The sequence below is a fragment of the Leucoraja erinacea genome, chromosome 9 (genome assembly GCF_028641065.1).
Source record: "Leucoraja erinacea ecotype New England chromosome 9, Leri_hhj_1, whole genome shotgun sequence".
Lineage (NCBI taxonomy): Eukaryota > Metazoa > Chordata > Chondrichthyes > Rajiformes > Rajidae > Leucoraja > Leucoraja erinaceus.
The window spans coordinates 64,154,905-64,167,404 of NC_073385.1; the positions used below are offsets into that span (position 1 = coordinate 64,154,905).

General features: G+C 42.6%; 1 protein-coding gene across 5 annotated transcripts in view; it reads left to right on the forward strand.

Moving 5' to 3' along the window:
• The window catches only part of LOC129700488 (uncharacterized), a 203,993-nt gene that overhangs the window by 167,890 nt on the left and 23,603 nt on the right, over positions 1–12,500 (forward strand). For all 5 annotated transcript variants that reach the window (XM_055641021.1, XM_055641020.1, XM_055641022.1 and 2 more), the window contains one exon: positions 5,782–5,830. In XM_055641021.1, coding sequence (XP_055496996.1) covers positions 5,782–5,830 — 49 coding nt within the window. The remainder of the gene's footprint in view (positions 1–5,781; positions 5,831–12,500) is intronic.

Here is a 12,500-nt window from a genome sequence, read left to right on the forward strand (position 1 = left end):
TCGTTCCTTTGAATAAAATTCACGGGAGTCCCGTTTGCCGGTGCAGCGGTTTTTATCCTTTCTTTTTTTTAATCCGTATTTAACAAGGTGAATTTTTTTTTTTTAATCTGTATTTAACAATGCGAATTCGTATTTCCGTACGAAATACGGAAAATTAGCGCGGGGCCCCCTTAGGCGCGGGGCCCAATTGGGACCAATCGGTCCAATCAGCTTAAGGCCGGCCCTGCTCGCAGCAGTATGGTCGTCACGAGGTCGTAGGAGGCCATGATGCCAGGCGTTGGTACTGGTGGCATCAAGTAGGTTGGGGGCGTTTTTTCTAGCAAGATGAAAAATGTCCACGAGTAAAAAAGGTTGTGAATTAGGTCTTGAAAGTGGGACAGGCCCTTTACCCTAAATCTGTCCTTTATTTTTATCTACCTCTGATATGGGGAAATGTTTCCTACGGCCTTCCCATCTACACCATTCACATTTTCTCCATAGATTTCTCTCATGGACCATCCCTTCTTCCATTCTTTATGCTTTGAAATCTGTTTACAAACTAATATTCACGAAGTTTTACAAGAATGTTGCCAGAAATTGAAGACCAGAGCTATAGGAAAAGGTTGTGCAGGCTTGGACTTTATTCCTTAGAATGCAGAAGTATGAAGGATGATCTTATGGAGGTGTATAAAATCATGAGGGGAAAGGATAGTATGAACACAATATATTTTCCCGGGATAGAGAAATCAACACTATAGGTTTAAGGTATCAACCTATAGAGAGGGGTAAAATTTAATAGGAACCTGCAAAACCTTTTCAGACAGAGTGTGATGGGCATATGGAACGAGCTGCCAGAGGAAGTAGTCGAGTCAGGTACAATAACCACACTTAAAAGACATTTGGACAGGTACATGGATAGGAAATGTTTAGAGGGATATGGTCAAATGCAGACAGATAAATTAAATGTCAAATTGTAAAAGAAGAAAATTATACTAAATGAAAGTACGATTTTGTTTTCTGGAAGAAACTGTGTTTCTGGAATCTTGGCTTGACGTCGGATACTTTCATACTCAGATTCACTTCCACGTTCATGTGATTTCTGCACATTATTAACATAGATTACGTAGATTACCGAACAACCCCCTGCTCATGTGCTCAAACATTTCAGCAATGTTTGGGACAACTTGAGGAATCCTCTTTGACTTGATACTGTAGTTGCTCAAATGCTAAACTTTGAAATCATCCTTCAAAACAACATCATCAACAGCTTCAATCAAATTCTCTTCTTGGCTCTCAGAAATGGTGCCTGATTATCTTAAAATGGATGTTGAACCCAGAAAATCAAACCTGCAAACTGCCTGCTCTGTAGGAAACAAAGCCTTTTCGTTGTAGTCCAATTTTGTTTGGATAATGAATGATAAGGATTCTCTCCATCTCTTCTCAAATTGTGGGGTGACATAATATCTTCATGCCTGTGTCAACTGTTTTAGAAGGTGTGTGGTATTTTGGAAAATGAGTACCTGTGCATACACTATTCCCACATATATCGATGTTAGAAGCCTTTGGTTCCTGGAGATTTATCTTCTTTTAACTACATTAATATTCCAAAATCATTGTTTTACTCATGCTAATTTCTTTGAGGTCCACAGTAACTCAAGGCTGATACACCATTATAGTCTCTGGAAGGTTTTCAAAGCGAGACACAAGATATTTCTTTGTTTTTTCAGCCTTGTCCTTACTCCTCAATATAATTTCTCCTCTAAATCTGTAAAGTAAACACATTAAGTAAGCTAATCGGTCTTTTTACGTATACATGGAAGCTCTGGCAGTGTGGTATATTTCTTGTTCACCTGCTTTTATAATATCACGTATTAATCCCTTAAATATTTGTTAATGCTTGTACACTGTCATACGTTTAATGATTTGAAACATGAAGATAAGTTAATTTTATTCACAGATTCTGTGTCATGTTCTTCTGGCCTCAATACTGGCTTAAACAAAAAATCATTCCAAAATGCCCCCTGCCCTCCTATGGGCTGTGTTACAAATTTAGTCAGGAATTCCAGCGCGTGGCGCCGTCAACGATGGCAGCTTTGCCAACAGTCTGTCTGTCTTTTCGACTTTTTTGTTATTTTTAGTGTGTTTTTAAAGTTTGTGTTAATGTTCTCTAGTTTGTTTCATTTGGAGGGTGGGGGAGGGGGTCGAGGGAAACTTTTTAAAGATCTCTTACCTTGCCGGAGATACGATTGTTTTCCGGATTGTAACTCCAGTCGCTCTGCGGCCTAACATCATGGAGCTGGAGGCCTTGCTCGGGCTGACTTTGAGCCCGACCGCGGGGGTGTGGACTTACCATCGGAGCCGATCCCTTGCCTGGGATCGATGCTCCAACGGATATGGAGCTTAATCACCCCAAAGCGGAGAGCCTAACTACCGGCTAAGGGAGCCAAGATCGCCCCGTCAATGGAAGGCTCGAGGCCCCTGACCGCGGGAGAACAAAGAAGGGATCCATCACAGTGAGGAATGTGTCACTGTGGTGGATGTTTATGTTAAAATGTATTTTGACATGTGTCTTGTTGATTTTTATTGTTATGACTGTATGACAAATCAAATTCCTCATATGTTGCAAACATACTTGGCTAATAAAGTATGACTATGATTAGTTGGCCTTGCTCCCAGCTGAACTAAAAATACATTCAGGAATATTCCTGGCAGTGCTCCTCAGGCCCCAATTCCAGCTGCACCTCATATCATTTTCTAAGAAATCTTTTCCATACCATTGATGCATATAGTTAACTTAAAAATCTCCTTTGCTGCATAAATCAATTTAATACAGTCAGTCTGTCTCCTGCTTGCTCCATAATGAATTAACTAACAGTTGCTACATTTATTTCATTGAATGCATTTGTGAAGAACCGTTCCTGTCTTAAATTCACTTCCTCTGGCTTCCTAACAAAATGTAATACAGGATTAGTAGAAACAAAGAACAGCAGATGCTGGTTTATACCAAAGATAGACACAAACTGCTGTAATAACTCAGCAGATCAGGCAGCATCTCTGGAGAAAAAGGATGGGTAACATTTTGTGTCGGCACCCTTCTTCAGACTCAGAAGAAGACTCAATCTGAAGAAGGGTCCTGACCTGAAACGTCACCCATCTTTTTTTCTCCAGAGATGCTGCCTGTCCTGCTGAGCTACACCAGCACTTTATGTCTATTTAATACATGATTAACTTGTTTGTGGTGTGTTCCAGTAAAAGACACAATCCAATCATTTTGTCATATTTGTCACTTCATGCCTGAGTGTCAGTCGTGTGCACTGATGTTTACTTTGAGCCTTTCAGTTTTGAACACTCACCGAGTTTGCCGCAACCTGTGACCAACCCTGTACACTAGCACTATCCTACATACTAGGGACAATTTACGATTTTTACCAAAGCCAATTAACCGGCAAGCCTGTACATCTTTGGACAGTGGGAGGAAATCGGAGCACCTGAAGCAAACCCACACAGTTACAGTGAGAGTCACATAGTCAGGATCGAGCCCGGGTCTCTGGCACCGTGAGGCAGCAGCTCTACCACTGCTCCACGTGGGAGGTGCAGCATTTTGATAAGACAAACCAGCGCAGGAAACCAGCGCAGGATTTACACCGTAAATGAGAGGGCTCTGAGGATAGTTGTAGAACAGAGAGACCTCAGGGTGCCAGTATGTAGTTCCACAAATGTGGCAACACAAGTGGAGAGATTGTTGGAGATGGCATTTGGCATATTTTGTCTTCATTGGTCAGGGTATGGAATAGGAGCTAGGGCGACACGTTACGGGTGTACAAGGTAAGGTCACATTTGGAGTACTGTGTATAGTTCTGGTCACCCTGATATAGAATGTCATTAAATTGAAAAAGGGAGGCTGAATAGGCAGAAACATTTTCCCAGGAACATGGCAGGTTAGGGGGTAAATATACAAGTTCATAAAATAACGAGGGACATAGATAAGATGAATGGCTACATTTCTTTCTTCTATTAGGGGAATACAAAACTAGAGGACACATGTTTAAGGTGAGAGGTGAAAGATTTAAAGGGACTTAAGGGCTAACTTTTCTCTCGGAGAGTGATGCATGAAACAAGTTACCAGAGCAAGTGGTAGTGGAGGTGGGTACAATTACGACATTTATAGGACACTTGGATAGATACATGGGGAAGAAAGCATTGGAGGGATATGGGCCAGGCGAAGGTAAGTAGGATTGGCTCAGTTAGGGCAACTTAGTCAGCATTGATAAGGGCCCATTTCTGTGCTGTCTAACTCTGTGCCTCTAACTATCTTCACGACTGTGATCTGATTTACTATGGTGGGAAAACAGGAGGTTACAGGATAAAATTGGAACACCTTATTTTCGAGGGACGAAAATAAACAATGTAACTGGCTCCATGACCCCCAATAAAAGCTGGAAATGACAGCTCCTGCCTTCCTTCAGTTTCATATGAATGGTTGGCAATAACTGAGAAGCGTAGTCTCATTAACAAGTTGATGGTCATCCTGCTAATATACCGCTGTCACTTGAACGACCCACACCTGCCATGATTTAAACAGAAGTATGCAGATCGTGGCATTATGGAGTGGGATGGCAACAGTGGAGTCAGATTTCTGAGTTCACTAATATAAATCTTCTGATTCTAATATTTGTTTAATTTTAAGCCCCACCCTCTCCTATGTCGATTTAAAATAATAAATGAAAATATCACAAAGCATAAAACAAATCATTTTTCATGTTTAAGAACAAATAAAATTGTTTCCTGGAAAATGGGAAAATAATCCTTGTAATCTATGTTGTCAGCCAAACAGATGTATTTTCCATTATTTGTTAAAAACATGTCTCTGGTAGACACAAAATGCTGGAGTAACAGCGGAACAGACAGCATCTCTCTGGTAGTAAGGTCATCTCTTTTTGCATAAATTCTTGTAGTTTTCATTATTTTTCACTACAAAAAATCCAAGGTTAGGAATATTACAAGCAACAAGAATATGAAATGTAATACTATATGATAGAAAAGGAAAAAAAGTAGTAAATGGGACCTTTGGCCAATCAGAAGAAAAATTAGCAGTCTGCATGCTTTGTTCATTTATACCAGGTCGGAAAGCAAAAGTGCAGACTCGAAGAGCCAAATGGCCTCCTCCTGCACCTATTTTCTATGAATATTAATTGAAATAGAATGTTTGGCATCATGGGAATTGTAAATAAATAATTAAAATTCAGGAACTGATGGACATTTGAGCACTAGGAGGTAAAGAGTATGGAAATGGATGGGAAAATTGAAAAAGTAGATTGAGGAAGCAGCTCTGAGGCTTCAGAGCCTTCTCCTGTATTATTTGCAAATTTTCAATGAATTCTTTCATTTTCTTAATCCTGTATAGGTAATTTTTATTGGAAGTTTTAAATTTACACAATTTGTTGAAGTGATCAATTAAGTAGCAGAATCATATTAGAAACATAGAAACGTAGAAATTAGGTACAGGAGTAGGCCATTCGGCCCTTTGAGCCTGCACCGCCATTCAATATAATCATGGCTGATCATCCAACTCAGTATCCCGTACCTGCCTTCTCTCCATACCCTCTGATCCCCTTAACCACAAGGGCCACATCAATTAGTAAATTGAACCATGAAATTGTATTATATGATAATAGTAATAATAGTAATAATGTAGTAATAATAATAGTAATAATAGTAATAATGAAACTGGATTACTAAATTGTGTATTGGAAGGTGTATTGTACAATAAGCTAATGTGATTATCATTTATTGTATAAACAGGATGGATAATAAAGCAAAGACCTATATACAAAGAGATGCTACGGAACAAGTATGTATGAGATTCTGCTAATCTAAGGACATTGTAAAAAAAATGTAGGAGATCTTTCGTAATTCCTTTTCTACGATTTTCTACATTTCTAATAAAATATGAACACTTTTAACAAGCCAGAGTAAGATAGAAAATGTATTTCATAAATTAAAATAAAATGGTCCCAGGTGTAAACTCTCTCCTATCAAACAGTAATGATTTGGAATGATGCCAGTACTGGCTATCAAGTGCACACTGAGGCCAGCTACATTCATGAAAAAATGTACAAAACAATATTTATTATATTTGAAAAATATGTTAACCTTTGGAATTATAGGCATTAAGTCAACAGTCTTCCTGCCAAAATCCTTCCTCAGTGTAAACTGTTGCAACAACATTTAATAACCAAATTTTGATGACCGAATTTTCTTTTTTTCCCCCTCATAGCCTTAAACTCAATTTTGTAATATAAAAGTGGGAAAAAACTTGTAAAGTCCCACAAATTTCCTGCTGTCAGCATCAAGACAGTGTGGTTGGGGGGGGGGGCACATGAATGAGCAGCAAAGATAAGATAAGATTCTGTTTATTGTCATTTGAACCTAAGTACAAACAAAATTAAGTTTCTGCAGTCATACAAGACACACAATTAACACAATTTACATAAACATCCATCACAGTGAATCTCCAAACACCTCCTCACTGTGATGGAGGGCAAAGTCTTGTCTCTCACCTGTTCCTTATTCTTCTCCCGATGTTAAAGCCCCCAGCGGGCGATGTTAAGGCCGCGCCGGGCGATGTAAGGCCCTGCTCCGGGTCTTGATGTTGGAGCCCCTGGCAGGCGATGGTAAGTCCCGCGGCCGTTAAAGCCGCGCCGGGCGATGTAAGGCCCCGCTCCGGGTCGTTTTTAACCCCGCAACTCGGGCGGGAGAAGTTGCCGTTGCAGGAGCTCCGAAAAGCGGTCTCCCACCACGAACCCACGAGCTCCCGATGTTACCATCCACAGGGCCTGCAGCTGGAGCCTCCGAGCTGTATCCTTCTGCTAGTTTCAGTGTTGAACTGGTTTATCAATTTAATCAGTTCAGAAAGGGAAGCATCGAGCATATGCACACTTGATGCACCATTACATCCATCACCTCAGTGTGGACTCAACTCTGTTCCAGCATATCATCCTCACATCAACTTATCTTACAGGTTTATCTTTCCTATTCTCCAACTACTCGGCCACCACTGGCACTCAACTTCAACTCAACACAATCTTACTGTTGCCACTTGCAAATGTACACCATTTACCACTAATCTTAATCAAAGGTCTTTTTCTTTTACATAAGGAAAGAGTACAGAGCAGTAGGGCCAGGAGTAACTTAACTGTAGTTCTGTTGGTAATCAGAGAAGTATCAGATATGAGGAGAAAGTTTCATCTCATACAAGAGAATGGAGTGGCTGGGCTTGTATGCTCTGGAATTTAGAAGGATGATAGGGTCTCTTGTTGAAACATATAAAATTATTAAGGGTTTGACCACGCTAGAGGCAGGAAACATGTTCCCGATGTTGGGGGAGTCCAGAACCAGGGGCCACAGTTTAAGAATAAGGGGTAAGCCATTTAGAACGGAGATGAGGGAACACTTTTTCACACAGAGAGTTGTGAGTCTGTGGAATTCTCTGCCTCAGAGGGTGGTGGAGGCCGGTTTTCTGTATACTTTCAAGAGAGAGCTAGATAGGGCTCTTGAAGGTAGCGGAGTCAGGGGATATGGGGAGAAGGCAGGAACCGGGTACTAATTAGGGATGATCAGCCATGATCACATTGAATGGCGGTGCTGGCTCAAATGGCTGAATGGCCTACTCCTGCACCTAGTGTCTATTGTCCAACCATATTGCACACAATATTTATGCGCATGTGAATAAGAAAAACATGTAACAACCTAGTAACACTTTACCTTGACAGGCTCAAATAGATGTTTAATCTAAAAGACTGAATTAAGAGCAGAAAATATTCCGCAGGCAATATTTGTGGAGAAAGAACGAGTTAACCTTTCAGGTTAATGACATGTTAGCCATCTCTCCATCAACAACTATTGCCCTTCTCCCATTCCCAGGGGATGCAGCACTTGCCCTTTACCTCTTCCCATCAGGAATCTAAACACCCCTTCCCAGTGAAGCAGCAATTCAATTGTACTCTGTTCTGTGTAGTGTATAATGTTCATTGCCCTTGATGTTGTCTACTCCACATTGGAGAAACTAAAGTTTCACTCTGACTACTTTGTCTTTGGCTTCTTGTATTGCTCCAATAAATCCCAATGAAAGCTTGAAACCTGAAATTTCAACTAGGTCCAACCCTTGGAACACAACAGTGAATTTAATAGTTTCCGATCACCAGAGTTTTTATTAGAATTGGACAGTGGAGCATCAGATGCAACAAATACACTTTGAAAACTGCAATCTTGCACAGAACTACTGATTTTTCGCAAAGTTTGATTCTAGCTGGGCAGTGGGAGGATAATGATGATGATATGGTTAATGGAACTGATAAATGTCTTTCATTTCTCTTCTATTATTCTTTGATTGCCCCCCCCCCCCCCGGCCGTTAGTACCCCATCTGTTGTCCTATAAATACAGCTGCAAGTGCCACAGTTTGTGGTATGCCCAACATCCATTGACCTGACCCTCATTGATCATCTTTGTGAATGCCTCAAAATACTCGGTCAAGCTCATAAGACATGACCTACCCCACATATTTTTTGATTTGAAGTCTTTGATTAGTGTTGTACCACAGGGATCAGAGCTGCGGCTCACACTATGTGTTCTATACACAAACAACTTGGATATGAACATAGGAGGTATGATTAGTAAGTTTATTAGTGAGGATAGTTTTAATAGTGAGGAGAGTGGTTGTGGAATAGAGGACAGCATGGATCAGATGGAACTTCATCTTGGTCAGTACAAGGATAGTGAGAAGACTGAGGCAGGAAAAATCATGTATGGTAGAGCTGTAGGGATTATTGAAGAATAATAGACCTCGATATATAGATCTAAGAATCTTTGAAATTGGTAGCGCAGCTGGTTGAAGACGTGGAATATTTCATTTAATAAGAATGGGAATGTCAAGCATAATCTCTCTACTTTTGCTTCAATCCCCTAGCTGTGAACAATACGATTCTGTAGAAATAAAGAACTGCAGATGCTGGTTAATGCACAAAAGGACACAAAGTGCTGGAGTAATTCAGCAGATCAGGAATGACCTGAAACGTTGTCTACCCATGTTCTCCAGGGATGCTGCCTAACCGGCACTAAGTATCACCAGAACTTTGTGTCCTCTTGAACAATAAGATTCTGTTGGGTTTCCCCTCTCCTCCCCCCCTCTCCCCCCCCCCCTCCCCTCTCCCTTCCTCCTTTCTCCCTCCCCCCCCCCCCCCCCCCCTCCCCATCCCTCCCCCCCCCCCCCCCCCCTCCCCCCCCCCCCTCCCCCCCCCTCCCCCCTCCCACTCCCCCCTCCCCCCCCCCCCCCCCCCCCTCCTCCCCCCACCCCTCCCCCCCCCCCCCCCCCCCCCCCCCCCCCCCCCCCCCCCTCCCCCCCCCCCCGCCCCCCTACCCACTCTCCCCCCCCCCCCCCCCTCCCCCCCCCCCCAATTTCATGTAACCTCCTTTCTCCCTAACGGCTGTGGCTACACCTCTGTTTCAGTTTGTCTGAAGAAGGGTCTCGACCTGAAATATCACCCATTCCTTCTCCCCAGAGATGCTGCCTGGCCCGCTGAGTTACTCCAGCTTTTTGTGTCTATATCTTTGGTTTAAACCAACATTTGCAGTTCCTTCTTACACATGTTTCTTTCTACTTTTCTGTTTCCATCCAACTGTTTTTAAGTGATTGTTGCCATGACAAGCTTGTCCTGCATCATTTCACAGTCATTCTCATTATTCACTCCTCCCCTGCCCCTCTGTAAAGCACATCCGTCCTCTCAGTTATCCCGCTCCACTCATGAGTCCTTGACTTGAAAGGTCATTCGTATTAATCTCCCCACAGATGCTATTGTGAACTGCTATTTCCAGCATTTTCGGATTGTGTTTAAGATTTCCAACATCTGCAGTTTTTTGCATCAATTAAAACATAACTTAGTTCTCATTTTCTTATAGCTACACAGTAAGAAATGTTAGAATAGTTCTGGGTAAAAGGGGGAGAAATTATTATTTTTTTGCAATGTTGTAGTGGATTATTGTTCATTGCAGCGAGGATACATTTTTATTGACTGAACGGGGGCAGGGTGTTCACCTGAGTAAACCTGGCGCAAAGGTAGAACTGTAAAAACACCTTCTGCATGGACAGCATGGTGCAACTAATGAAGCTGTTGCCTCGCTCCTCTCACAACCCGGGTTCAATCTTGACCTCGAGTACTGTCTCTGTGGAGTTTCCAAGGTGTTTCCCAGGTGCTCCATTTTCCTACAGGCGGATAGGTTAGTTTGCTGCTGTAAATTTCCCTTTAGCGTGTCGGTGAGTGGGGGAGCTGATGGCAATGAGAGGAAAATTAAGATGGGATCACTTTTGAATCTTTCAGACCAGGTAGGCAGAAGGAGCTATTTTCATGCAGTGTGACTCTCCAAGGTGTCACTTCCTTTTAGTTTCTGAGATTTCTCAACACGGTAAAACTCGACGGCTGTTGAATGTAGATCAGGCTTGTACTTGCACGATAGAAACTGATATGAATAGTAGTGTGATGTGACTTGGCTGGGGACTGGCAATGGGGAAAATATAATTGTGCGTATTGCATTTTCACTTTTCAGTATAAATAGGCCCTTTGCGAGAAGAGTTGTTTTTTAAAACCATGGCAAGCAAATGTTTTTTAAATGTTATCTACAAAATAATAGTTTTAACAGCTTCAGTTTTTATTTTCAAGATTCAGTTGAGTTCATTATCTTAGTTCTGCTACATAAATTTCTATTCTTGGTTTTCAATACTAAAAATGGTATTTGGTTTTGGGCAGGTTTTTATGGGTTTTGTGTTCAAGCTGTCAGCTACGTTAATAGATTAATTTCTAGTTTATTTCAGCATAAACTATATCAGCTGTTGACAAGTGTCTGGAGATACCAAAGGCAACAGTGCCATCTGGTCTCCACTGGATGGCCAGGCCAACACTTGCCCAGTCTCAGGAGAGTGCCAACGGCTTTATCAATCCAGAATTTGCTGCCTGTTTTCAGGGTAACCACATCTACCCGCAAATATACTCCAGCAGTACTACTGCCTGTTGTGCAGTGACAGAGCTGTCTCTCCAGCCAGGACATGTTTCATGCTGCACATACTGTTATACCAGTTACTGATGCACAGCACCTCCCCATCAGCATGGCTGCAGCTGCAAGGGGATCATTGGGTGGAAGTAGTAAGCACAGTAAACCAAGTCATAAAGTTATGGCTAAAGGGAGAACAAGCGTATGGTTCTGTCATCTTGAAATGTTACCTGTTTCCAATCTTTATTTGGCCACTAAGATTTCTGAGCTATTATCTTTGATGGAGCATGCTTCAGAGATAACATGAAGTGGGCATGGTTAGTCAAACCTGAAACATTAACCTTGTTTCTCTATCCACAGATGCAGCCTGATCTCCTGAGGGTTTCCAACAATTTTTGTTTTTATTTCCGATTTCTAGCATTTGCTGATGTTTGATTTTCTTGGAAATTTAGTTATTTCATGCGTTATTTCATGCGTTACAGACTGGGTGATCAAACCTGCCAACAAGGGAGGTGCTGTGGTAGTCTGGCCCGCTGATCTCTACAAGTTTGAGGCCACGCGCCAACTCTCAGACACCTCCTCCTACTTATCCTTAGACCATGACCCCACTGACGAGCACCAGGCCATGATCTCTAACACTATCACTGATTTCATCACTTCCAGCTCCCTGCACCCCAAGCCTCCAACCTCATCGTTCCCCAGCCCCACACGGCCCGATTTTACATTCTCCCTAAAATCCACAAACCTGACTGTCCTGGCAGACCCATTGTCTCTGCCTGTTCGTGTCCCACTGAACTTATTTCCACATACCTCGACTCCATCCTATCCCCCCTGGTTAAATCCCTCCCTACCTATGTTCAAGACACCTCACATGCTCTTCGTCTACTTCATGACTTCCGTTTTCCAGGCCCCCATTCCCTCATCTTCACCATGGATGTCCAATCACTCTACACCTCCATCCCCCACCAGGAGTGCCTTAAAGCCCTCTGTTTCTTCCTCGACCGCAGAACCAACCGATCCCTGTCTACTAATACTCTCTTCCGCCTAGCTGGTCCTTACCCTTTTTGTTTGACTCCTCCCATATCCTCCAAATACAAGGCATGCGCATGGGCCTAAGCTATGCCTGCCTCTTTGTAGGGTACGTCGACAATCTTCGAGGCGTACCATGGCCCTATCCCAGAACTCTACCTCCGCTACATCGACAACTGCATTGGTGCTACCTCCTGCACCCACACACAACTCACTGACTTCATCCATTTCACCACTAACTTCCATCCGGCACTCAAATACACCTGGGCCATTTCCGACATTTCCCTACCATTTCTAGACCTCACTATCTCCATCGCAGGTGATAGACTACTGACAGACATCTACTATGAACCCACTGACTCCCATGGCTATGTGGACTACACTTCTTCCCACCCTGCTTCCTGTAAGGACTATCCCCAACTCCCAATTCCTTCATCTACGCCGCATCTGC